General features: G+C 42.2%; 1 protein-coding gene across 4 annotated transcripts in view; it reads left to right on the forward strand.

Moving 5' to 3' along the window:
* Window positions 1-25,776, forward strand: part of MAP3K20 (mitogen-activated protein kinase kinase kinase 20) — a 78,259-nt gene that overhangs the window by 5,118 nt on the left and 47,365 nt on the right. For 2 of the 4 annotated variants that reach the window (XM_083411320.1, XM_083411322.1), the window contains exon 2: window positions 9,321-9,509. In XM_083411320.1, the coding sequence (XP_083267446.1) occupies window positions 9,351-9,509 (159 nt within the window). In that variant the 5' untranslated portion in view covers window positions 9,321-9,350. Of the gene's footprint in view, window positions 1-8,823; window positions 9,181-9,320; window positions 9,510-25,776 lie in introns of those variants that run through there. The other 2 variants (XM_083411321.1, XM_083411319.1) reach the window with 2 other exon arrangements.

The following is a 25,776-nucleotide window of genomic DNA, read 5'->3' on the forward strand; positions in this document are numbered from 1 at the left end:
TAAACCAAGGTTAAAGTTGCCAAACTGGGATGTCTAGTTGCCATTTGGGGGCAAGACGGTTCCATAGTTTCATTTTTCAAATTATGGACTGACTGTGGTTGATTATCAGTTAAGCATCTGGCTAGTTCAGATGACAACCTTGCACTAGGTCAGGGGTCTGCAACCCATGGCTCCGGAGTCACATGTGGCTCTTTTACACCTCTGCCGCGGCTCCGGGGCAGATACTAGCGAGGGGAGGAGGCGCATTGTGCGCCCCGACACTCTCCACTGTGGCGGGCGCTGTACTGGCTGTGACGTCACATGGGGGCGGGGCGTGCGTTAGTCACGCACCGTCCCGATGTCACCTTCCCGCCCACTGTCAGATCGGAGGGCAGCAGCGCGCATGCTTTAAATGTCGCAATGGTTTTGCGGCTCCCAGGTTTTTTTTCCTTCGGAAACAGGTCCAAGTGGCTCTTTTTGTCTTAAAGGTTGCAGACCCCTGCACTAGGTTAAGAGCTTTGAGAACTTAAAGAAGAAAAGTCACTTGATCCAGAAGCAGTCCACATATATATTGGCCTATTCCGACCTCTTTTCTTAATGGCTACTGCTCCGGCTCCGGCTGCACAGAAATTCATTCCAATTGTGCAGGTAAAATGTGACTGGTAGAATTCAACAGGATGGGGTATTAGTGTGTGAAAACAGTCAAGATCCAAGGATCCCCAGGCGTGCGCCTCCCGCTGGTGGAGATGCCAGATGCTATCCTGGCACCCAGACATCTCCACTTGGTCGCAAGTGGTCGAAAGCCAGGTGCAAAATGCGCCTGGCCCCTGGTTAATTTCGAACAGTGCTCCCTCCTGCAAAATACTGACGTCTGGAGGCACCCATACCATGCTCTCTTAACCACCATAACTGTTGTTGGCAGTGGCGTAGCGTGGGTTGTCAGCACCCGGGGCAAGGCAAGTAATTTGCACCCCCTAACCCGTGGATTTGCGCCCCCTAACCCGTGGGTTTGCGTCCCCTAACCCTAACCCCCAGATGTTGCGCCTGGTGCGGCCGGCCCCCCTGCACCCCCCACGCTACGCCACTGGTTGTTGGTAACAGCACATCCCTTCTGCTTAAAACTTGGCAACAAAAGAGTACCCCCCCCCCGCCGCCTTTGCATCATAGCTGTCAACGTTTCCCTTTTTTTTAAGGGGAATTCCCTTATTCCGAATAGGATTCCTCGCAAGGAAAGTTGACAGCTATGCCTTGCACACCCAAACGAAACATTATCAGTCCTCATTTTGTGTGTTACTGTACACTCCTATACACCCCGACTCAGAACTGATTGCTACTGATTTTAAGGAGGCTTGCTCCCAGATTGCAGCCTTAGTGTTGCTTCCGTAGTTCTTAGCTGATCAGCCTCATTTTGGGGTTTTTTGGTAACTGAAGCTTTCGGGAAAACCGGAGAGAAAATTTGTAATACGTTGTTTTCTTTTTTTCTTTCTGGTAAGGCGCTTGTTCCTGCAGCAGGTTGCTTTACAACATGAGAATTGGCTGGTTAAACTTTTGTTTTTTTGCTTGTAGAGTCATTAGCAGGACGAGATTCACCTACCTATCTCTGCTGTTGAGCAGGTGCTGAAGATAGCAGGATCCATGCCTGGGGTTGAGGGTGGGGAAATGAGGAGAGGAAGGAAAAGATGGCCAGTCATAATATATGTTCTCAGATTTGCTTAGGCTGAAACAGAGCTGTGTTTGCTAAGAAAGCCAGGCTTTAGTGTGCCTTTTGTAGCATATTAGCACCATTATACTGCATAGATTCCTTTCCACCACTTAGAGGAATAGTGAGTTCATTTTGTTTCAGGGTGCTTGGAATGGGGCCGCATTTGAAATCCCAAGAGATGAATTGCAGTATAGGGATACGAAATCGTGAATCTAAAAATGGATGGCCAAAGTCCTCGAAAGCCATGGAACTGTGTGTTTTCTTTCCCAAATAAGGAAACTTGGCACGTTCTGCTGTATGTTTTAAGCTAGCACAAATGTAGTTACTACTTTATTGGCAATACATTGGCAGAATGCCTTTCCAAAGGAATCACTGAAAGCTGTGAAGTGTCTTGGCTTAATCGCTTTTTATTTTAAAGATCTAAGCTGGAAATAGGAGAATTTAATTCTTGCATACTTGGAGAACTGGGTGACTGAATGTTCCAATTCCAAATGAGTTAATATTATTATTATAGTCAGCTGTGTGTGCATGTAATGTCATGGATGTGGCACTGTTAAAATACATGGTTTTTACAGTTTGCAGACAAACAGTGATATATTGGGATATGATGTCTTACATTTAGCGAGCTTGTCATTTACAGTCATCAAATTGACTGTGAAATGGTAAATTTAAGGTGCCACACTGCAACTTATTTACTAGAGAGTAAGTCCCACTGAACTTAGAGTGGCTTACTTCTGAGTAAGTTTGCGCACTGCCTATGACTTGGCTTGGATTTAGTTAAAAGTAAGGGGTGCTAAGCCAAAAGGCGCAACTCTAAAGTGAGGAAGAAAATGGAATTGCAAATACAATATTTTGTGTCAGTTTACAAAAGTCAGAACTTCAATATGTTTCAAGGCATGGGTGTAAAAAATCAGTGTCAGTTTATGACAAAATGAGTTTGAACTGAGATTGGGATGAGTGGTCATGTGATAGCTTACTGTAGTTACCGAATTCGAAGTATGGCTGACATATATTTTCTTGGGGCATAGCAACCTGAGGCTCCTCCCTGTGTTCATTTCAGAACAGCGCCCTAAAGAACACTGACAATTGCACCCACCTTGAAACCACCTCAAAAGGCAGCTATCCAAATGTTGAGCTTTCCCCTTACTCCTGGCAACAACCACAGACTTCGGTGGGCCTTTATAGGAAACGATTTCTACAGCACTATTTTTCTAGAAAAAGAGGTGCCAGAACTCACCATGAACACCTCCCTTGTTCTCTTATAATTGCAGTGGCACCCACCAGAGAGGTGCTAGAACTGAGTTCTGGTGAGTTCCAGCTGAAGAAGACCTTTCTCCTTTGGAATAACTGCTGGGGGGGGGGACTGGCCCATCGTTCTGCCCGGACACTGAGGTCTAGCTCTGAGGGCCTTCTGGCGGTTCCCTCACTGCGAGAGGCCAAGTTACAGGGAACCAGGCAGAGGGCCTTCTCGGTAGTGGCACCCGCCCTGTGGAACGCCCTCCCATCAGATGTCAAAGCGATAAACAACTACCTGACATTCAGAAGACATCTGAAGGCAGCCCTGTTCAGGGAAGTTTTTAATATGTGACATTTTAGTGTATTTTTCATCTTTGTTGGAAGCCGCCCAGAGTGACTGGGGAAACCCAGCCAGATGGGCGGGGTACAAATAATAAATTATTATTATTATTATTATTATTATTATTATTATTATTATTACTGGTTGAAGCTGTGCCCCTTTACTCAATACCGGATGGCTCCAAGCCATGTAGGGTTTCATAGGCCTGAAAGCTTTGGCAAAGAATGAAACTGTATTTTCCCATACCAGCTGTGGCTGCTGTATTTTTTAAAAAAACAATTTTTACGCATTTGCCCATCTTAGTTATGCTTAAGGTAAAATACAGTGATAATAAAGTCCAGTTTAAAAAGTAAATAAATTGTTAATCAAAAAATGTCAGGAACATAAGAAAGTAAGCAACCCGAAAGCAGTGGTGGAGCAAGCTGATCAGGTGCCTGGAGCAGCACGTGTGCCCTGCGCCGTGGGGCTGAGCCAGGTGGGGCAGGCCGCTCTGTGGGGCCTCCAAGGAGTCTGTCTGCCTCCTCCCATTCAGCCGCCCTACAGCTGAGGGGGAGGCAGCGGGAGGACTGTTTGGTGCAGCGCAGAGCCTGTGGGCGCCCAACCACCGTGTCTCTCCCACGGGCGCACTGCAGGCCCCGCGGTGAGTGCTGCCCGCCATTTTGTCACCCCCTGAGTGGTGACACCTGGGGCGGCCTGCCCCCACCGCACCCCCTTCCCCCTCCGCCCAGAAGGACAATCCAATACACGCCTGCTCAAAAACGACCCCATTGAGTTCAGTGGGACTTACTCCTTGGTTAGAATTTCAGCCTAAAGGCCTTAAACTCTGATCCAAACTGCGATTTGTGACTAGACCTAGTCAGAAAATCAGCAGAGCAGAAGAGGGAGGTTCTGCTGACTGGGGCTATGCACAATCTCCTTCATTAACTTGACCATTTGCTGGGTTAGGCATTTATGTGCACAGTTCGTCATCCCTCTAAATAGAAGATGGATCAGGATAGTAGTATAGACCATGATCAATGTTCATAACGCCCTTCTGAATGTAGATTCACTATTGCCAGGGAAAACAGCACCTTCTGCTCATGTTCACCATGAGTATTAAAGGTGCAGAAAGAGGCTTCTGTGAGCCGCAGTGGCAAGCATAATATATTCAGCTGCAATAATCTGTGACAATACAGTTATAACATAATTGTGTTATGAAATCATAAGCATGCATAAAATGTGAATTCTCGTTCCATTGGATTTTTGGCTGCCGTTGCAATTTTCCCTTCCATTTCAGATAAACCTCTTAAGGAAGCATTGGGATCCTTTTAGGGCAGGGGTGGGCCTTCCAGAAGTGGCCTAACAACAGCTTCCATCATCCCTGCCCCTTGGCCAGGCTGGCTTGGGATGATGGGAGCTGGAGTCCCAATAGAGTGGCAACCACAGCATACAGGGTTTCCTGAACCATGCCTGACACTGAACAATAGATTTCATTGGAAGGGGGGAAATGGCACACATCTCCAGGGTTCAAGTTCAGCTTTGCAAAGAAGCGCACAAAATTTACCACCTGGCAATAGTTTTTTTTTAATGAACAAACATCAGTTGTGACACATAGATACGGTAGGTCTTATGCGGAGAGAAAATGCGTTTTTTTTAAGTAATAAAAACTTGCCTCCTTTATTACCTAGAGGAAGTCATTACTTTTTAAAGGCAATCAGCTTTTCCCCAAGCCCAGCCAGCCCATAGAATGTAGCAAAGCGAATCCCTTTTGTGTGCTAGATTGAAAAAAAAGAACAGAATTAATAAAGCTTCGCTGCATAATTACCAGGTGACAATTTTTATTAACCATATACCAACAACTAAATGAGTCACTCTCTACAAACCTGGAGTTCGGCTCCTATCTCTGTTGAAGGTTAAGATCTTAAAACAGTATTTCTCCCCCTGCAAATAATATTTTAAGGAAGCCAGGAGCCAAACTTTAGCTTTCCAAAGGGAGAAAAGGAACTCTTTAGCCTGGCGCTATACTATAATGTGCACAGGGTTTCCTCTTTCCTATGCTGGCTTATTCTTACTTTAGAGCAAGTGAAACCTATAGTTAGAGTAGGTATAAAGGCAAGCTATCAGATAACAGGAACCCACTGAGCATCTATTTAACTATATTGAACTGGACGTGCTGTTGTTAAAAGAGTTGGATATACAAAGCGCACATGACAATAGACTGCTGGGCATTAAAATTGAAATACAAAATGCAACAAAAGGTCTCGGATTCTTTTCTCCATGGTGCGGAAGACAATATTTTCTAAGCTATAAAAATAATAATTGTCAGGAAGTGAAAAACTCACCTATCAGTCTCAACAAATCCACAGAACATAAGCTCACATCTTGCAGTGTTTGGGGGTATTTTTAAATAAAAAGTCTCGGGCCACATTAACTTATTTAGATCAAAATTGAAGTTCAATCCGTCCTATAGAGACACTTATAAAGCAGCTGTCACCTTGCCAAAACAAAGCACGTCCTTTTCATAAGGTGATGGATACTTTAGAAATGTCTTTATATGATGGATAATGACAGAACCATTCCTTCAAATGCACATCATGTGTTACTAATCTGCTGCAGGCAACAAAGCCAATCTCCATAACCTTCCCCATGGTTCTCATACAATAGTAGCTAGGAGTTCCCAATTGTATTTCGGCAAATGACAGGACCATGGAACACTGGAGAGGTTCAGGGTGTTTTCTCCTTCTTCCTCATGAAAATTGCCACAGAAGATGTAGCTTAGAGAGATATAAGATGGAAGTAACTAGCTCTTGGAATAGATAGGTGAAATATTTGCATTTGAAGAGATGGAAGTGTTTATTCTAAACACTTTAATCTTGGAAGCAGCTTTCCTTGATTCCAGCAAAACATTAATTCCAAATGAGCTTAGAAATGGAGATGGGAGTATGGCCTATAAGGTCTGCATTTTCCGATTTGTCACTGAACAATAAATCACAGGATCATAAAGTTGGAAGGGACCCTGTGGGTCATCTAGTTCTGACCCTCTTGCAAATGCATAGTTGAGGGTTTTCAGCCCATAATTAATTAGACCAGTTTTGGTGCTGATCCTGGATGACGAAGGAGTTCAAAGGTGGATAAAGAGACTGCAGAGAAGCTTCACAAATTCTTTGCATCAGCAGAAAACAGGGCAGATCTCACTCAGTGCATAACCTAGGTTTTGTAGGATGGGAGTGACTGAGGAAGTGATGGCTACCAACTTGGCTGAGTTTAAACAAGAATCAGACAAAAATGTATGGAAGATAATGCTAACAACAGCTAGTAGCCATGATGGCTTTGTTCAACATCTACCATCAGAGAGAGTCTTACCTGCAGATTCTGGGACCTGAGCCTCAGGTATTTTGCATGCAAAACAAATGCTCTATCACTGAGCTGTGGCTCTTCCCTTGTTGCCACTGTGAGACTTAGTAGGTAATATTGTGGCATTCCCATTTTAGTGATTGCATTACTTCCTGGCTGAGTCCATTTTATCCTTACCCTTATTCTAGTCTATATATGGAGCCATGGGAGCTTGCACAATCATGTGTTTTGCATATGCCATCAATGTGCTGATTACATTTTGCTCTATTTCTTCCTTTCATCTGATCTCTGAGCTTATTGCTGGGGTTGGGGTTGGGTTCAACTGACGATGAGTCAACTGAAATTGAACGTCGTGCGCACTTACGCAACCGTAGTGTGAGTGTACATACGTAAGGGAAATTCAATTGTCTCTAATATCCATTGTCTTTGATACTTGTATAGCTAAACTTAGACATGTGCCTAATAATAATAATAATAATAATAATAATTTTTATTTATATCCCGCCCTCCCCAGCCGAAGCCGGGCTCAGGGTGGCTAACAACACTAAAATAGTGCAACATTATAAAAACATTATAAAAATTAAGTAAAATCAAAATTGATGGCAACCATAAACTAAAGTTTTGTAAAGATTGCCAAAGGAGGGAGTCAGGCTGCGCCCTGACCAAAGGCCTGGTGGAACAGCTCTGTCTTGCAGGCCCTGCGGAAAGATGTCAAGTCCTGCAGGGCCCTTGTCTCTTGTGACAGAGCGTTTCACCAGGTTGGAGCCGCAGCCGAAAAAGCCCTGGCTGTAGTTGAGGCCAGCCTAACCTCTCTGTAGCCTGGGACCTTCAAGATGTTTTTATTTGAAGACCGTAAGTTCCTCTGTGGGGCATACCAGGAGAGGCGGTCCCGTAGGTACGAGGGTCCTAGGCCGTATAGGGTTTTGAAGGTTAAAACCAGCACCTTAAACCTGATCCTGTACTCCACCGGGAGCCAGTGCAGCTGGTATAGCACCGGATGAATGTGATCTCGCAGCGAAGACCCCGTAAGGAGTCTCGCTGCGGCATTCTGCACCCACTGGAGTTTCTGGGTCAGTCTCAAGGGCAGCCCCACGTAGAGCGAGTTACAATACAGTAAGTGTTTGCAATGAGGTTTCACAGATCCTTACATAGGATAGGGTAGCATTTTATTTGCTAATACAAAGCACCAAACATGGTAAGTACTCAATTGCATTGCAAGTCACTAGTTGGAAACTTCACTTGAGTCGCAAACTCCTATCTGCAGCTCTTGCAAGTCTCTGTGACTTGGACTCTGGTCCCCTTCCCCATTTTGTAATAGGGAAATAATGGTACTAGTCCACTTTGTTGGCCAGCAGCAGGCATGGAAACTCAAAAGGATTTTGAATCTAAGACTAGTAGCTTCTCAATCTGACTTCTTTCCCCCCTAGAGAACTAAACTCTGAATTCAAAATACAATGCTTATGCACACATATATCAAGAAACAGGTTGCGGCAGGATTTTATCACTTAATTCTCTAAACTGTTAGCTTTATTTATTTTAAGCAGCACTGCACAGGTTAATGTTAAGTGGTGTGTGAACAGGTGTGGAATTGGTGGAGATTTCCTGGTGTCTAGAAAATGATCACACATAGCGTCCCTCTCAACTAGTGAGGCCAATTCAGCCTGAAAGGTTAGTTGTGCATTCGCAAGAGCATCTTATTCTGTGCAAAATTATGCAAGAATTTATACAGGAGCCCATGTGGCTTTGCTACTTTTGTACTGATTTTTGCACTGTTTTGTACTTTAAACAAAAATCTCTTAAGTTGGATGTACAGAGAAATGTAGTTGCTGTGAGCTTGTGCCAGCTTTTTAAGTTACACTGGGTTTCCCCTGAAAGCCTACTTCTAGACTTTGCTTTCAACATGAACCTGACATATATGGATTTTTGAGCTTGATAACTTCTTTTGGTCAGGGGGTCAGTCTTCTTAAGCGATCCAGCAATAGGCTGGATAATAATATTAAAGATTATTTGAAGAGACCCTGTGACTTAGAACAAGAATGTTCTGTTCCGCTGGCAAGAAATATGATATCTCTTCTTTTTTTAAAAGAATAAGAAAGAAGAAGTGTGCCTTCACATACTCATAGGGTTTTTGTGTATTGCAAGCAAGATAAATTATTCTGCACTTGCTGTTGAAGGCACAACTAAGCCACTTCTGGAACAGACTTGTGTTTTGACCAACTTTTCCCTCCGCCGCATATAACAAATGCTTCTACCTTAGTGAACATTTGCAGACAGAGCTCTTGGTCTGGAGAGGTCTAAAGCTGCTGTTGTGCCAGAATATTCAGGAGCTTAGGTTATGTATATTTCTCGAGAAGTGATCACGACATGGATACATGGCATACCCCAGATTCCAGAACTCCTAGGCAAGCTAACAGTTGCAAGTGAGCTTTCCTTTTGACAGTGTACGTCACTACAGTATAAGGGAACTGAACACACATACGCAGAGCTTTTTCCTGTGGTCCCAGCATCTGAAAATAGCAGAGAATGCGGTGGATTTTTTAGCCGTTTATCCACAGAAATTGGCTGCAAGGGTCTGGACGGAATATACAGTGTGAGTGCCACCGCTTTTTATACCATTCGTATCTTGTTTGCATTATCGTATTAAAGGGAAAGTTCAGAACAGGTGAACCAAGGCAACGAAAGCATAACTGGAGATTTTTTTTTTGTCCCCCTTCCTTTTTTTTCTTGCAGGTTTTGCCGTGGTTATTTTGTCATTATGAGATGTTGTCTCTCGGTGCTTCATTTGTGCAAATTAAATTTGATGACTTGCAGTTCTTTGAGAACTGCGGCGGAGGGAGTTTCGGGAGTGTGTATCGAGCCCGATGGGTATCCCAGGACAAGGAGGTGGCTGTGAAGAAGTTGCTTAAAATAGAGAAAGAGGTAAGCATGCAACCTATCCAGTTCTTATCAGAAAAATTGCTGAGATTTAAGTTAAATTGGCAGAAGCTTTTATTCCATCTTTTTTAAATAAAAAAAAACCCCGTGTGCAAGCATTTAATACTGGCAAGCCTCACTACTTTCAAACAAATCAGTAGGCCGTTTCCTATCGCTTCCTTTTGATGGAATAGCTTCAATTTAGCAAATTTTTTGCATAGTGAGAATATACTTAAAAGTAAACTTAAAAAAATGAGAACGTCACTGGATGCAGTAGAATCAAAATCAAGTTGATTTCCTCCTTTTGAAACAGGCATATAACAAGAGCCAAATAGGTGGTCTCTCCCTTGCTAAAAATAATGCCAGCCCAATGGTTTTTGCACCCAAATGTTATAAGTGCATGTCATGCTGTTTTTCCTGGGACCTGCGTGCTCACAGTTCAGGGCAGGATTGCAGCCTAGATGTGCAACATCATATTTCAATCCGATCTGTATTTACGGAAACATGTTGTCATACTAGTAGGCATTCTCAGTATGAACATGGCCCTCCATTATAAGGCAGCACAACTCCTCAAAGCCACATGGTTTATACACAGGTAGCAAGGTATCACAATGACGCTGGTAACGTTTCATTTGTACAGATATGTTGACAATGCTTGGAGCTCATTCCTGTGCAGATTCACTAAGAAGTAAGTCCTACTGAGACCTGTAACACTTGCTCCTAAATAAGGATGCATATGATTGAGCATTTGCTTTGTAGTCTTTGGTCTGCATGCTGAGTAGGAGTATGAAACCCATAAGAGCCTCGGCCCAGTATACCTGAAGGAGCATCTCCACCCCCATCGTTCAGCCCAGACACTGAGGTCCAGCTCTGAGGACCGTCTGGCGGTTCCCTCTCTGTGAGAAGTGAAGCTACAGGGAACCAGGCAGAGGGCCTTTTCGGGAGTTGCGCCCGCCCTGTGGAACGCCCTCCCATCAGATGTCTAGGAAATAAACAACTATTTGACTTTTAGAAGACATCTGAAGGCAGCCCTATTTAGGGAAGTTTTTAACGTTTAATGTTTTTAATATTCTGTTGGGAGCTGCCCAGAGTGGCTAGGGAAACCCAGTTGGATGGGCGACATACAAATAATACTGTGGTTTACTTTGACTAAACAGGCAATGGCCTGTGCTGCATATCTGCTATTAAACAGTAATCCAAATAAAATTATATATTTTTGTCCTGAGGCCAGCCTCATTGATAGTCTGTGTTTTTCACAACAGCATTAGAAAGAAGAAATATATTAAAAACAGTAAACATGATCACACATGTAATCTCTCTCTCTCTCTATATATATATAAAGTCATGTTCACAATAACCTTCAAATCAGATACATTATTTCATAATATAGAACATTTGAATTATTCAGATCTGCCTAGCTTCAGCCATTAAAAGCCAGCACAGTCGCGGTCTTGATTGACAGAAATAACGTTTATCGAATCAGTGTTTGAAATATGAAATGTGTTTAAAAGAAATTCCATTAGACATCTATGTTGCCTAGTCTGTATTGAAGGAAGGTTTTTTTTAATGTTGATTGTTTTTATTAGTCAGGAACAAATGACCTGCCAATCTGATGTTCTGTTTGTTGTCAAAATAGGTTAACAGCACAGTTCTGCTTATGTCTACTCTGAAGTGCCCCATGCATGTTTGCTTTAAAATAATTTTAAATGTAATCAGTGTGATCTTCAGAGTACCTATGACCAAGACAGCCATTCAGAAACCCCTCATTTTCCCAATTCATTTAATGCACATAAAAGGTAAAGGTACCCCTGTCCAGTCGTGGACGGCTCTGGGGTTGCGTGCTCATCTCGCTCTTTAGGCCAAGGGAGCCGGTGTTTGTCTGCAGACAGCTTCTGAGTCATGTGGCCAGCATGACTATGCCGCTTCTGGCGAACCAGAGCAGCGAACGGAAACCTTCCCGCCAGAGCGGTACCTATCTATCTACTTGCACTTTGACGTGCTTTCGAACTGCTAGGTTGGCAGGAGCAGGGACTGAGCAATGGGAGCTCACCCCATCACAGGGATTCGAACCACTGACCTTCTGATCAGCAAGCCCTAGGCTCTGTGGTTTAGACCACAGCGCCGCTTTCCCCAAATAATCCAAGGAACTGTAGTTGGGAATTGTAGCTCTGTGAGAGATAAGCTACAGTTCCCAGTATTCTCTGGGGGAAGCCACATGGTTTAAATGTATGATATGTATGCAACCTCCTTATATGATCTGGTTCCTTTTTTATTGGCTGTAACTTATGGTTGCTATAAAGATTGCTTTAAGAAAAAGTAACTGCATGCATTATCAGATATGTTCTTTTTTAAAAAAAAAAATTAAGATCACTGAGATGCCTCAACAGTTCATTTCCATAAATATATTTTTGGCAGACAATTGGGAATACCGAGCAGTTTCAGTCTTGGAGATATGTAATTAAAATCCTTTGTTTGCTGTTGTTTGAACCAGTAAATAAAATACCTATTCTAGTCATGGGGATTTGACTTCTTCAGCTACTAACATTAATCACATTTATTTAGCACATTTGCACCTATAACATATTTGCATGCAAATTTAACAACTCTGGAGATCTGAGGGAGAGGGCGAGAAGCAGGATTCGCTTTTTGGGTTACTATGGAATCTTGTAATAAATGTGTTTCTGGGTCTTGTACTTAATTTATAGCAGATGTTCGCATTACTTCTTGAGAGCACAAGTATCCACACTAAGTATCCACACTTCCTTGCACTAAGAAAGCACAGCTCTCGTAATGGGTTCAGTTAAGTGCTTGATGCATATTATTTTTCACATTTGTTCCCCACCTCTCCCTCAGGGAGCTCAGGCCAACATCCCTGAGGCTACCTCAGGTTAGGCCAGTGGTTATTGATTTTTTCTTACAGGTGGCAGAATAGAGAATTGGCTGTGGTAGGAAAAGATGTAATAATATGAGCTGGTGAGTTTTGGAAGCCTGTGCAGCAAAGGGAAAAACACGTTCTCCAAGAAGTGGGAATTTTTATTTGAGCGTTATTGGCTCTTTCTTTGAGGACCTGTTTTTCTTCTGCCTTCACCACTTACCTTACCCTGAGATGACCTGCTGCCCTCAGGTGTTGTTGTGGACAACGCAGGGGCGGAGGAAAGGGGGTGCGGTGGGGGCGGTCTGCGCCAGGTGTCACCACTGAGGGGGGTGACAAAATGGCGGGTGGCACTCACGCCCTTCCTCACAAATATGCCCCACAAATAACCCAGAGATGCTTTTTAAATAAAAGGACACATTCTGCTCATGTAAAAACACACTGATTCCCAGACCCTCCGTGGGCTAGATTTAGAAGGCAATAGGGCTGGATTCGGCCCCCGGGCCTTAGTTTGCCTACCCTTGGCTTGGACTATAAAAAAAGCAGGAAACTCCTCCTTCATGATCTCTAGGAGTGATTGAATATATCTGCTTAATTATGCATTTTTTAATGGCTGCAATACAACTGACAGAACTCCTTGCTTCTGGAGGTTCACTAAATATTGATGCTTTCCAGAGACACAGGGTAAAATAATCTTGCTTGGGCAGGCATTTGGTAGCAGCAGTTAAATTTCAATATTATCTTAGCAAATGATTCAAAGCCCCAGAGGTGTTTCACTGTTTCTTTTAAGAACGGGAATGCTTCTTGCACATATTCTTCTGACCTGCTTATATAAATGCATTCCTTCCTCTGCACACAACTGTGTTTTATGTATTTATATGCTAGTCTATACTGATAGCAAGATAACAATTTACAGAATTAAACAAACGGATAATGAAACTTTGCTTTCACAGAATTAAACACTGATTATTTATATTAACAAAACTGTCAGACCACCCTTTTATTACCAAAGTATCATAGATTGGTTTCCCCAAAGTATAAAGCAGGTTATTCAAAAACACGAAAGATAAAATACAGCTAAAACTATAAATCAGTTACGGAAACCATTGCAAGCAATAGCAGCCGTTCAGGAGCTGCTTTCTCAGGTAGGAGCTTTACCTAGGATGGGGTTTAGCAGGCTCTAGGGGAAAAGCCTTCAGTCCCTTGGAAAGTTGCTGGAATACAACTTTCATATTCCAGGTTTTTTTGTTTTTTTGTTTATCTTTGGCACTGCCTTTCTGAAAACCTGACTTCCCTGTGTGTATGACCATGCTCTGTTGACTGCACTCTGCGTCTCTCATTGACCCCTGTGTCCCCTTCGACCTTGGATTGTGAATTCAACTTGCTCTCTGGACTACCCTTTAAGGGGACTCTGACCTCTGTCATCCCTGTGCCCTGAAGGACAGCCATCTTGATTCAAAACTGTCCAATTACGTGCAAATATAGATGAAAACCTGCTCCTTGATCTGAGCAATTTTGTTACGGTCGCTTAAGAGGTGTTCAAATTAATAATAATAATAATAATTCTATACCACCCTTCATCCGAGAATCGCAGGGTGGTTTACAGTTTTTTTAAAAAAGTAAGATAGTAAGAAACAAAATATAGTAAGAAACAGAATCAGCCAAAGATAGTTTAACTAGCCAAAGGCCAGGGAGAAGAAGAAGGTTTTCGCCTTGCACCTAAAGATAGGTAATGAAGACACCAGGTGAGCCTCCCTGAGGAGAGCATTCCACAAACAGGGAGCCACCACAGAAAAGTCCCATTTGCGTGTTGCCATGACGGCATAGCAACAGGCAAGCTTTCCAAAATTTGGAGCAGGCTCTGTTTATAAGGGGCTCTTTACCATGATGTGCCATCCTTTGGAATGGCTGGTGTCGTAAAGGAAGCAGTGATGTGACAAGTTGTTTTATTAGCGTGTTGTACATGTTCTTTCCTCCTGTTGTTGGGTTCTTTGGCCAAATATGGCTGCAAACCCTGTGTTACTCTCACCTGGGAGTACCTTCCATTGAAAATACAGTGGTACCTCAGGTTACATACGCTTCAGGTTACAGACTCTGCTAACCCAGAAATAGTGCTTCAGGTTAAGAACCTTGCTTCAGGATGAGAACAGAAATTGTTCTCTGGCGGCGCGGCAGCAGCAGGAGGCCCCATTAGCTAAAGTGGTGCTTCAGGTTAAGAACAGTTTCAGGTTAAGTACGGACATCCGGAACGAATTAAGTACTTAACCTGAGGTACCACTGTAATGGGATTGTCTCTGCCCTGTCAAGTCAGCCGTATATACATTTCCGTTCCAGTTTTGCTTTACATTTAGAACATTTTCCTTGACCTAAATAGGCTGCATTCTCAGGATACAATTCAAATGCAAATTTAAGTCAGGCTAGGGAAGCACAACATTCCTTCATGGTGTGAAGTGGGTGGTGATAAGGAGAGATAGAAGAAGTGAAGCTTAGCAGCATTGGTCAGTGGATTTTGTTTCCGGCTTCTTAACTTGCACACTTAAATACAAGGAGCAACCATTGGCTTAGTCTTTTCCTGTACATACAACAATGTGGTGCAGTTTATTAATTATACTGTACCCTGTTTATTATTTGCATTGCTTATTTTAACTGTACTGTATTTTTACCTTGAAAACCACCTTGAGCAGACTTTTGCCATTAAAAGTGACATAAAAGACTAATAATAATAATAATAATAATAATAATAATAATAATAAATTTCTATTATTTATACCCCACCCATCTGGCTTGTTTCCCCAGCCACTCTGTATCATTTTTATTTTTTTTACGTTTAATATAAGATCTTATCCCTTTAGAATGCAGATGAAGAATCATGTTTTTGGATTATGCTCCATCTTTAAAAAAACAAAACAAAAAAACAAAACAAAAACCCAACCTTTCTGTATATAGAAAAGTTTAGCATTGTTAGAGAGAAGGCAATTTGTGGGGCCTGCCTGGTGTTTTTACATGAGTAGAATGTGTGCTTTTATTTAAAATACATATCAGGGTTATTTGTGCGGCATAGGAATTCGTTCATCCCCCCCCCCCCCCCAATATAGTCCGGCCCCCCACAAGGTCTGAGGTACAGTGGACTAGCCTCCTGCTGAAAAAGTTTGCTGACCCTTGTCCTAGATGCTCTCCAAGGCAATTTCACTCTTTCCCCCCTTTTAAAAAATATAGTGCTTGACAGTAGCTACACTTCGCAATGCAGTCTTATGTTCCAATTACCTTCCCTCCCTTTCATTTAGAAGGCGGTTTTTTTACTGGGGGGGACGAAACGCAAAACCAAAATATTTGTGCATCGAGCAATATGGACAGAAAATAAATAAATATAAATCGAATCCTAGTGCAGTACAGCTGCAGACTATCATAAAGTTCCTCTCTGCTTACTCGCCCTGCCATTTAAGATGTGCATGAAGAAAGTTTCCTTTTTAAGAGGGCAAGTATAAACAGTTATAAGGAAACATTGAGCACCTGTTTATCTTAGCTGGGCACTGCACAGAAACAGAAAAGGCTCCCACTTGGTTCGCTTACATAAACGCACGGACAGGCTGATCACAGGAACTGTTGTCCCATAATATAAGAATAAGAATAAGAAAATCCCTGTTGTCCCATAATATAAGAATAAGAATAAGAAAATCCCTGCTGGATCAAACCAGAGATCCCTGCTAGATCAGATTCATACAGTGGCCCACTCTTGAGAAGCCCACAAACAGGTTTATGAGTGAAGCATAATTCTCTGATTTGTATTCTTCAGCGACTGGTATTCAGGGCCATTGGTGCCGCTGATTCTGGAGATAATATACCTCTGGTTACAAACTTAATTCGTTCTGGAGGTTTGTTCTTAACCTGAGGTTCGACTTTAGCTAATGGGGCCTTCCTCTGTTCTCATCCTGAGGTAAAGTTCTTAACCCGAGGTACTATTTCTGGGTTAGCGGAGTCTGTAACCCGAAGTGTTTGTTACCCGAGTTACCAATGACTGGTACTCACTGATAGCTTTATCCTCCATAAATTTGTCCAATACCCCCCTTTAAAGCCCCCCCCCCCAAGTTAGGAGCCATCCTGTGATAGCATTTCCCACAGTTAGTTTATTCATTTTTATTTAAGAGTACAGCCAGTGGCCATTTCAGGCACATCCAAATGATGTGCGATCGCCAACACGTGGATCTTTTTGGACCTGGAAGAGAGAGAAATAGGTGGTGGTGGGGAACAGGGATGGGGGCTGGGAACTGAACCCCCGTGCAAAATGGTCGTGGCCTGTATTTATACCCTGCCTACTAATCAAAGTTCTTGATACAAAATAAAACAGTGATACAATCAGGGCTTCCCCCCCACCCAAACAAGAACTCACTGGAACATCTCGTTCTGGTACCTCAGGTGGGCGCCATTGCTATTCTAATAGAACGAGGGAGGTGTTCGTGGTGAGTTCCAGCACCTCTTTTTCTAGGCAAATAGCACTGGATATAATAGTCACTAGAAGTGTCTATACATCCCCTTCCAGCAAATGACATTCCACAACTGAATCTCCTGGAAGCAGCTAGATGTTAGTCCCACATCCTGTAGGCAAGGATGTCCTCAAAGTCCCTCACAGCCTTGGTGTGCTGGGTGGAGCAAACATGTTTAGATGCTTTCCTCCCAATTATCAAACATTCAGACTTTCACCACATGCAGACAAACATGCTTCTTTAATGCTGGCCGGTTAGGGAACACAACGGAAACTGAAAAGCGGAACCAACTTTGTGGTGTGTGAAGCAATACCTTCGTGTGTTGTGATTTTTCCATCGAGTGCAGTGGATGACCCCTAGTTATATGAAGAAATGCCTCCCCACTCTTTCTGTATACTATGCCTGCTTTTATACTCCTCTACTATAGTTCAGCCTTACCTTTTTATTTTTATTTTTTTAAGCATTTTGATCGAATTCTATCCATATAATCCCATGTAACAAAATAGATCTTCATGAGACAAGTACATAGAAACTAAACCGAACCAAACCAAGGCTGGCATGGGAAGTTACATTCACCAGGAGAACTGATAAAGGTGGTTATCTGCAGTAAGATACCCCCTTAAATTTTTTTCTAAACAAACAAACAAACAAACAAACAAACAAACAAACAAAAAAGCCCCAATGCTGTAACTTTTCTGAATAGAGGAGTTGCTCCAGCCCTTTGGCCATTTTGGTTTTCCTTTTCCACCTCTACACTACCCTTTTTCTGAAGTGTATACCGTATTCTAAGTGTGGCTGCAGCTTATGATATTGGTAGTTTTTATTTTTTATTCCTTTCCCAACCATCTCAACATGGAGTTACCCCCCCCCCCCAGCAGCTGCACACTTCGTATACATTTTCATTGAGCTATCCTCCACGAACCTATGGTCAGATTAGACCCACTCAGCGTGCATGTAAAGTTGAGATTTTGTAACCACCACCTCACCTTTAGATTCCCCCAGTTTGGAGAAAGCCCTTTGGAACTCTTTGCTATCCCTTTTTGTTTTTACCACGTTAAATAATTAGGTATCATCAATCGAGTCACCTCCTCGCCGCTTGCTCCTAACTTGAGATAATTAATGAACAAGTTAAAAAGCAGCGAGTGGCTTAAGATGTCAAATTAGGGTACTCATTCCTGGACGGGAAAGAGTAGAAGCCTAATAGGCCTTGGAAGCTGCCTGGCAGTTTGGGGGGGGGGGGAGTGTGGTGATCAACTATTTCGACTAAACCATAAAAATACTCAAGACCCAGTGTTGACTATTTAAGGTCAAGTCAGTGTTTGCAAGCAGCTCTCCTGTTCTTGCCACAAAACTGATCAGGTACAGCAATTGTTTTAAGGGCAAAAGGTAGCCAACCAGATATGTTTTTTTGTGATTCTTGGCATCTCCCTTATCCCGCAAGGTTTATATGGCTTTTGGAGTGCCCTTTGCAGAACCATTCATGTTTATCGAAAGAAGGTACATTTCACTTTCCCCTCCAATGCAACTATTCGGTTGCGTTACTTAAGGGCTATTTCAATTCTACTTAGGATGATATCGGAAAGAGACCTTGAATTTACTGCACACAAACGTACCCTTGTTCTGCATTTCTCCCCCAAGAAGAAATTAATGGCAGCTAAGAGAACCTGCCTCTATATCACATACAAATAAAAGTAAGGTCTCCTAGTATAGTTATTATTTTCTTTTTGTGTGAGGAGAGGGATAGCGAGTGGAGCGCATGAACTAAAGGCCTAGACCAGTTTTATCCCATGGCACACGTAGCAGTTGAATAGGACCAGTATTTTGAGACCATCCTAACTCTTAGGTCTTTCCTGTTTAGATGACACCGATCCAGTACTGTGTTTGATTTCAGGTACCAGTGCTATGTAATGGCCAGGTGACTGGGAAACTAGAAATATGATGCCTAGAAGATGGTCTTACAAAAGAGATCATATCATATAATGTAAACCGTAACCTTCCTGCCTGCCAATCTGATCTACTGGCTCTAGTTCAGTATTTCCCAAACTTGGGTCTCCAGCTGCTTTTGGACTATAAATCCCATCATCCCCACCACTGTTCCTGCTAGCTAGGGATGCTGGGAGTTGAGGTTCACAAACAGCTGGAGACCCCAGTTTCTGGTTGATTCCTAAGAATTCCTGTTTCCACTTTTAAAAAAGTGAAGCTTCATATCTTTAAAATTGTAGAAATAATTCTGAACGTATGATCATGAAAGCACCTGGTATTTCCAAGGCTAAGCAAGTTGCCCGCCATGGAAATAAATAATTCTCAGAAATAATTCCTTATCTGTACCTTAAGGCCCTGGCACAATGAGTGGCTTGCACTGAAGTCCATTGAAGTCAATCAGTTTAAGCATGCTTAAGTTCGTCTTGGATTGTGGCCTTAGTCGACAGATTCCCAGTAGCTTAAATAGCTTAATTTATTTAATGTAATAAACAAAATGTATACACTGCCTGTTTGTTAAAAACAACAACATTCAAAGTGGTTTACAAAAGATAAAACAGTAAAATCAAGAAAAATTATTATTATTATTATTATTATTATTATTATATTAAATTTGTATACCACTCTATGCTTGAAGGTCTCAGTATGGTTCGCAACACAAAATTACAATATACACAGCAGAAAGCACGTACTAAAAATATTCGAAACAATCAACAATAGTAATTTATACACATTAGTAAACAATACTCTCCCCAACAAACTTAAGGTCAGCCTCCATACCTGAGGACTGTAAAACCTACTTTAAAACATACAAAAGTGATTTTACGAATAACATGGATACTCCATGCAATCATTTTTAAAATTATTTTTATTGCAAGAGAGAGAGTGGGAAGAGCATTTGTTCTGCACACAAAGAATGGTGGTTTGGCAGGAGAAAGCCTTTTGGACACTTAACACTATCACAGCTTTGATAATTGATTTTTAAACACTAGTAACCCTCCCCCCACTTTAAACAGGATAGCTGGTTTCTTTTTGATTTGTATGTTTTTTTTGGAGGAGGCATACTTACGGATAGCTCTTCTGAAAGGCAAGGTTTTCTTTATGCTTTTCATATTTTTTTTATTCTTCTTCTGGCTCAGCCAGTGTTTAGAACTGCCAAAGGAAATGAAGATGGAGAGACTAAGACCTTGCCAGTTTCTGCCCCTTCCAATTACACATTAATCCCAAACCGTACAAAGCAAAATAAAAAAATATATAAAAAATTGCTTTCTTTATGAACCATATAAACCAGTTTTCTCTGAGTCTTAAATTGGCATTTTGGACTGCGTCCACTAACACTACTGAAGGACCTCAACAGAAAAAGAAGGAAACAGAAGGAGGGGAAGAAAGATCGCTCCCAAATGACAACCTTTTGAATAGTCCAAGTTCAATCCTTAAAACAAAAAGTGAATTTTTCCCCCAATAATGTGCTCCACAGCCTCTCACCTCTCATCCTGAGAAACATGAAAGAGGAAGTGAAAGAGATGACCCAAATCATAGAGTTCCTTTGATAGCAGAAATTCAGCTGTTTTGAACACTTGCAATCAAAGGAAGTGGTTTCCCTAATTATATGAACTATGTGAAAGCTCTCAGAATAGCTTTTCCACCCCAGGATTCCTTGCACTTTAGAAGTTTGCATAAAAGCTCACATGGAGAATCAGATGCAAAGTGTTTGATTCAAATTTTATTAGGCAGAAGTGTGCGCGCGTTCTTATCGCTCTGCTTAACAGCTGGTTGGATTTGGACCACAATTGGATTTTGACAGGTATATTTCTGCCCGATGCTTGTTTTAAATCCCTGTGTTCAGGTTCTATTGCCAGATACCCCTTTTAAAAGAGAATTGTGGCAATAGATAAATTGAGAAGCGATGGAGAGGTCTCTTTGATTGTGAGCTTTGAGTGAAGATTCTGTCCTTTGGCTTGGTTGGAATATAGAGGAGAAAAACCAGTCCTTTCCACTGTGCTTAAAAGAAGAAATAAGGATGAAATCTTAATTTTAATGTAAAAAAAAGGGGGGAACTATTTTCTCAAGAAAATGTTCTTTTCTGAAGAAGTGAGATCTGAAAAATGGAAACTTCAGTGTGATTCTGACTGTGGTAAAGTTTGAATTCAGTCAAATCTCTGAAGCAAAATGGATTCTTTTCAGCAGACCAATCTACTTTTTAATATACAGTGGAACCTCGGGTTACAAACACCTCGGGTTACAAACACTTTGGGTTACAGACTCCGCTAACCCGGAAGTAGTATCTCGGGTTAAGAACTTTACCTCAGGATGCACAAAGTCCGTAGAATTTCTCTCAGTTTCAGGAGTGAGAAGTTTTTAAAGGTTTTGCCGAAGAAAGGAAGGTACTTTGTCTGCCTTTCATTCTTTCTTTCTCACTTGGTTCACAAGTTGCCCAAGCGCTAAATTTCAAGTTAGGCAATAGCACAACTATGGCAAAGCCACAGTGACTCAATATTAAGCTATAAATTAAGGTATTGTGCAGCTTTATGTTAAAATGGGTGTCTTTGATATTTTTTTTTTCCTTTTGCAATCTACGGTAATTGAGCATCCACAGAGGCTAAATAAAGTCTCAAGGTGCTTATTAGTGGTGCCTTAAAAGTGATGTGCACACTTATGTATCCAGAAATGTACTATTTATTGGAATGCATTGCAAGAAGGGTTCCTGTGGTTTATGGAAGCGAAATACAACTACATTCACTTGGGTTGCATTAAAAATCAGAACTTAACTGAGACTATGATGCGCTTAGGATGAGGCATAGGGGATCTCATTGCCACTGATGGAGGGCAGTCCATTGATGATCGCTGTAGGGGAGCATTATCAATTTCTCAAGAGATGTTGCTGTTCATGAAGTGGAGAAAGAGATTCTGTGTTAGACAATGGATTATTCTCTCCAAGATGCCTAGCTTCCCAGCACTGCACACTTTGGCCCCAATGCTGAGAAAATTAGCCAGCACTTGCCTTATCAAAGACCAGTAGGACATTTTAGTGGAACATAATTTGATATAATATAACATGCTACTTTGCAGGTATGAAAATCTGCACAGGGCATTTGCCCTAAGGGCATTGTTAGATAGAAATCCTGGTCTGCCCCAACTGCTTTGTGCGCAGTGTAGAAATCATATGCAGCCATTACAACTAGCAGAAAAAGCAACACATGAGTGGAATTGTCCACAATTCTGCACATGCCAAGTAGCTCTATTCTCTGGTGTTTAGGGTTGCCATACATTCGGAATTTCCCAGACCTAACTGAGATTCGGCCATTGTAAACAGTGTCAAGGAGGAAATCGCTGACATGTCTGGGAAAATCTGGACGTATGGCAACCCATGTTGAAAGTGTAGATTTTGGTGAATTTCCTTAAAAATAGCTCAAAACATAATCTGGCGCCCCAAAAGACAAAAACTCAACAACTCCCACAGAAAATGCAGGATGATACTTGTACACATGTCGCACAACTGAAAATATTGAGAATCCATTCTGGATCTTTTACAAAAGTTTTTTTGTGGTATAAGTAAAAACTGGGTTTCTTAGTGGGCCCTGCAAAGCGCTATTTGCATAATGCTTTTTATAGGGTAGGGTAGGCAGCACTGGGGATGAATTTAAGGAATCAAGGGGGCAGTGTCCCCAAAATTTAGGGAACTACTGCCCTGTGGGGGAGCTGATTTGGACAGGGACCATGGCACTAAAAGTGTGTTCTTGTGTTTCTTGCTTTAAACTCTGTCTCCTGTGTGCTGTTTTTCCCCTGTGTTCTTTAAACTCTGGCAGTGGCATCTGTAATACATGGGCAAATACGAGTTCCAAGCAGGGTCCACTGTGGCTCAGAATGGATTATAGGGAACATATTCCATTAATTTTATTTATGTATTTTGGAACTTCTGGTGCCTAGCTCACTTTTCAGCAAACGTAACCAACTGGCTTTTGTTTAAATGTTTTATTTCCTGAAAAGAAAGAAAGAAAAAAGATTCCGAGAAGAAATGAGCCTATCTAAGTAAACATGCTGTCTGGGTTTTTATATGGCAGTTTCATTTTGCAGTTGGAGAGAAAGAGCAGCAGCCTCAATGAAACAGATGGCACACCAGATTTTGTGGGTATAAAATAGCCACAAACTGTGCATCGTGCAGTTTCCCCTCTGCTTTGCCTGGTATGAGAAGAAGATATGTCTATATAGTGGCTGTACGAATAATATTTTAAATTGGACAGCAATTGGAAAAACTTGCTCCCCAAGATTTGAGGCAATTGAATAGTAAAGACCATTTATGAAGAGGAGAGAAACCCTCTGGTGGACTAAGGAGTTGAGCTTTCCCCATGGCAAATAACCACTGTGTGGAGTGAGGTGCAAGCACTGCAGCTTTGGCACAATGTCCCAGTTTACCACACTGCTGGTAACTTGTGGCAAAACAACCACATGTGTGCTGGCGGCAGCTACCATTGCAAAGTAGCATATGCTTGCACGGAGAGCGGCCTGGGGCTTGTGAACAGTGGTGCGTGAGCCTTTTAACTGCAACAGAATTAGCTGCATCAGTGCAGCTGACGTATCTCATATATCCTAAGAATCACGATAGCTGTTGGTTAAGATAATAATGCTAAGACAACCCTTTCACTAATGCATTTCATAAGATGAGATTGATGGCACATACTGTGGTTTGTGCTGTCATAGGTGTGAACAGAGACATCACCTTGCCAACGAAGGTCCGTATGGTTAAAGCTATGGTTTTCCAAGTAGTGATGTATGGAAGTGAGAGCTGGACCATAAAGAAGGCTGATCGCCGAAGAATTGATGCTTTTGAATTAAGGTGCTGGAGGAGACTCTTGAGAGTCCCATGGACTGCAAGAAGATCAAACCTATCCATTCTGAAGGAAATCAGCCCTGAGTGCTCACTGGAAGGACTGTTCCTGAAGCTGAGGCTCCAATACTTTGGCCACCTCATGAGAAGAGAAGACTCCCTGGAAAAGACCCTGATGTTGGGAAAGATGGAGGGCACAAGGAGAAGGGGATGACAGAGGACGAGATGGTTGGACAGTGTTCTCGAAGCTATCAGCATGAGTTTGACCAAACTGTCAAACTGGAAGACAGGAATGCCTGGCGTGCTCTGGTCCATGGTCCATGGGGTCACAAAGAGTCGGACACGACTAAACGACTAAACAACAACAAGGTCTGAACATCTGTGGGATTAGGGTGAAAGTTTATAATCCCCCAAACCACTTACTTTTGAGCAAGACAGGCATAGCTTCACCATCCCTCTGTGGTTGGAATAAGACTTAAGAAGAAAGGAAGCTGCCTTTTATGATTGGTCCATCCAGCTCAGTATATTGTCTATCCAGGCAGGGTTTCCCAAACTTGGTTTTGCTGCCGTTTTTAGACTACAATTCCCATCATCCCTGTCCACTGGTCCTGCTTGCTAGGAATGATGTGAGTTGTAGTCCAAAACAGCTGTCAACCCAAGTTTGGGAAACCCTCTTCTATAGTGACTCACCAGGTCTCCAAGGCCTCGGTCATAAGTCTTTCCCAGCCTTACCTGGAGATGCTGAGATTGAACCCTGGGCATTCTGCATGTGATGAAAGGTATGTCCTTCTGCTCAGCTAAAGCCTCTCCACATTGGGGTTTGTGGTATTACATTGTGGTAGACAGGAAGCCTTGCGATTTCGGTTGTCTGAGTGTTAACTCTCTGATGAAGATCAGATCCTTTACATCTATGTGGGTTTCATGGTCAATCGCTTACTTTTACTCTATATCAGTGCTTAAGATAAGTGGCTAGAAACAGTTTGGTATTGAAAGGGCCAGCTATGTTTGGGATTCCACAGGGTTTGAGAAGAGTCTTGGAATTTGTGGTGGCAAATTCTCTTCTCCTAATCATGGAGGCTTCTGTCTGATACGTGTGGTTCTGTGACCTCTTTCTGGGTCTGAATTAGCGCATTGTGTTGAATGAGAGGTGGGCTGGGTTCTGTGATGTATAATCATGGTGGCCCTGCTATCGTCATGTGTTGATTGGTGTGCTACTGCCGTGGGTACTGTGGGGTTGTCATTGGGGCGCAGTGCGGCCAGAGCTTTTGCAGAAGTGGCTGGTGATTGTATGCCAATCTCTTGTTTCTCCTGTTCTGTTGTTGTTTGTTTTTGTTTTTGCTTTTGGTTATGCAACTAGGAAGGTATAGCATTGTGACAACTTCACAAGGGTGTTTATATGCTGGCATTATCCTGCTGTAACCCCCGACACCATCAGGATTGAGCAGCAGATGGTAGAGAAGAATTAACTTCCATAAAACATTGTGAGGGACAGTTAACAGATTAAAACTTTCCCAGCTTTAAATTGTTACTGATCCTTAAAATTCTGGAGAACGTTTGGGTTCCATTTCTTTCCTTACCTGCCTTCAATCCTTTCTAAATCATTTTAGCGTTCCTCACATGAATGTGGCAAATATTTCCGAACCATATAACTAATCAACTCTCACGTGAAACAGTGATAAATATTAGTAAGCACTTAGTGATGTTCTGCTAATCAGAGTGCTAGCATAGTTAAACACGTCTAACCCTGTAATTTTGTGGCATGAGAGAGTGCTTCACACTGTGAAATTTAGCTGATATATTAAACACAATGTTGGTTGGTTGATCTGGTAGCCGAATGGAGTTTATTTTCAAAATGGAGCTTTCACAAATACGTTCAGCCAGAAGGAAAATGTAAATTTATGTATGTTGTGGCAATTTTCCTGGTTCTTGCCATTCAACTTGTAGAGCATTTTTTCATCTTTTTTGGGTGAAACATAATGTTCCTGATTTTTGGTGGATGCTGGTGGCATGTGTACAGCCTTTTACAGAAAATTAATCTGTAAAAGGTAAAATCAGTCTACAAGTGCATTGACCTCCAGTCCCAGCCCACCAATGAGGCAAGGTGAGTTGCCTGTC

This window comes from Podarcis tiliguerta (genome assembly GCF_965153285.1).
Source record: "Podarcis tiliguerta genome assembly, chromosome: 1".
NCBI lineage: Eukaryota > Metazoa > Chordata > Lepidosauria > Squamata > Lacertidae > Podarcis > Podarcis tiliguerta.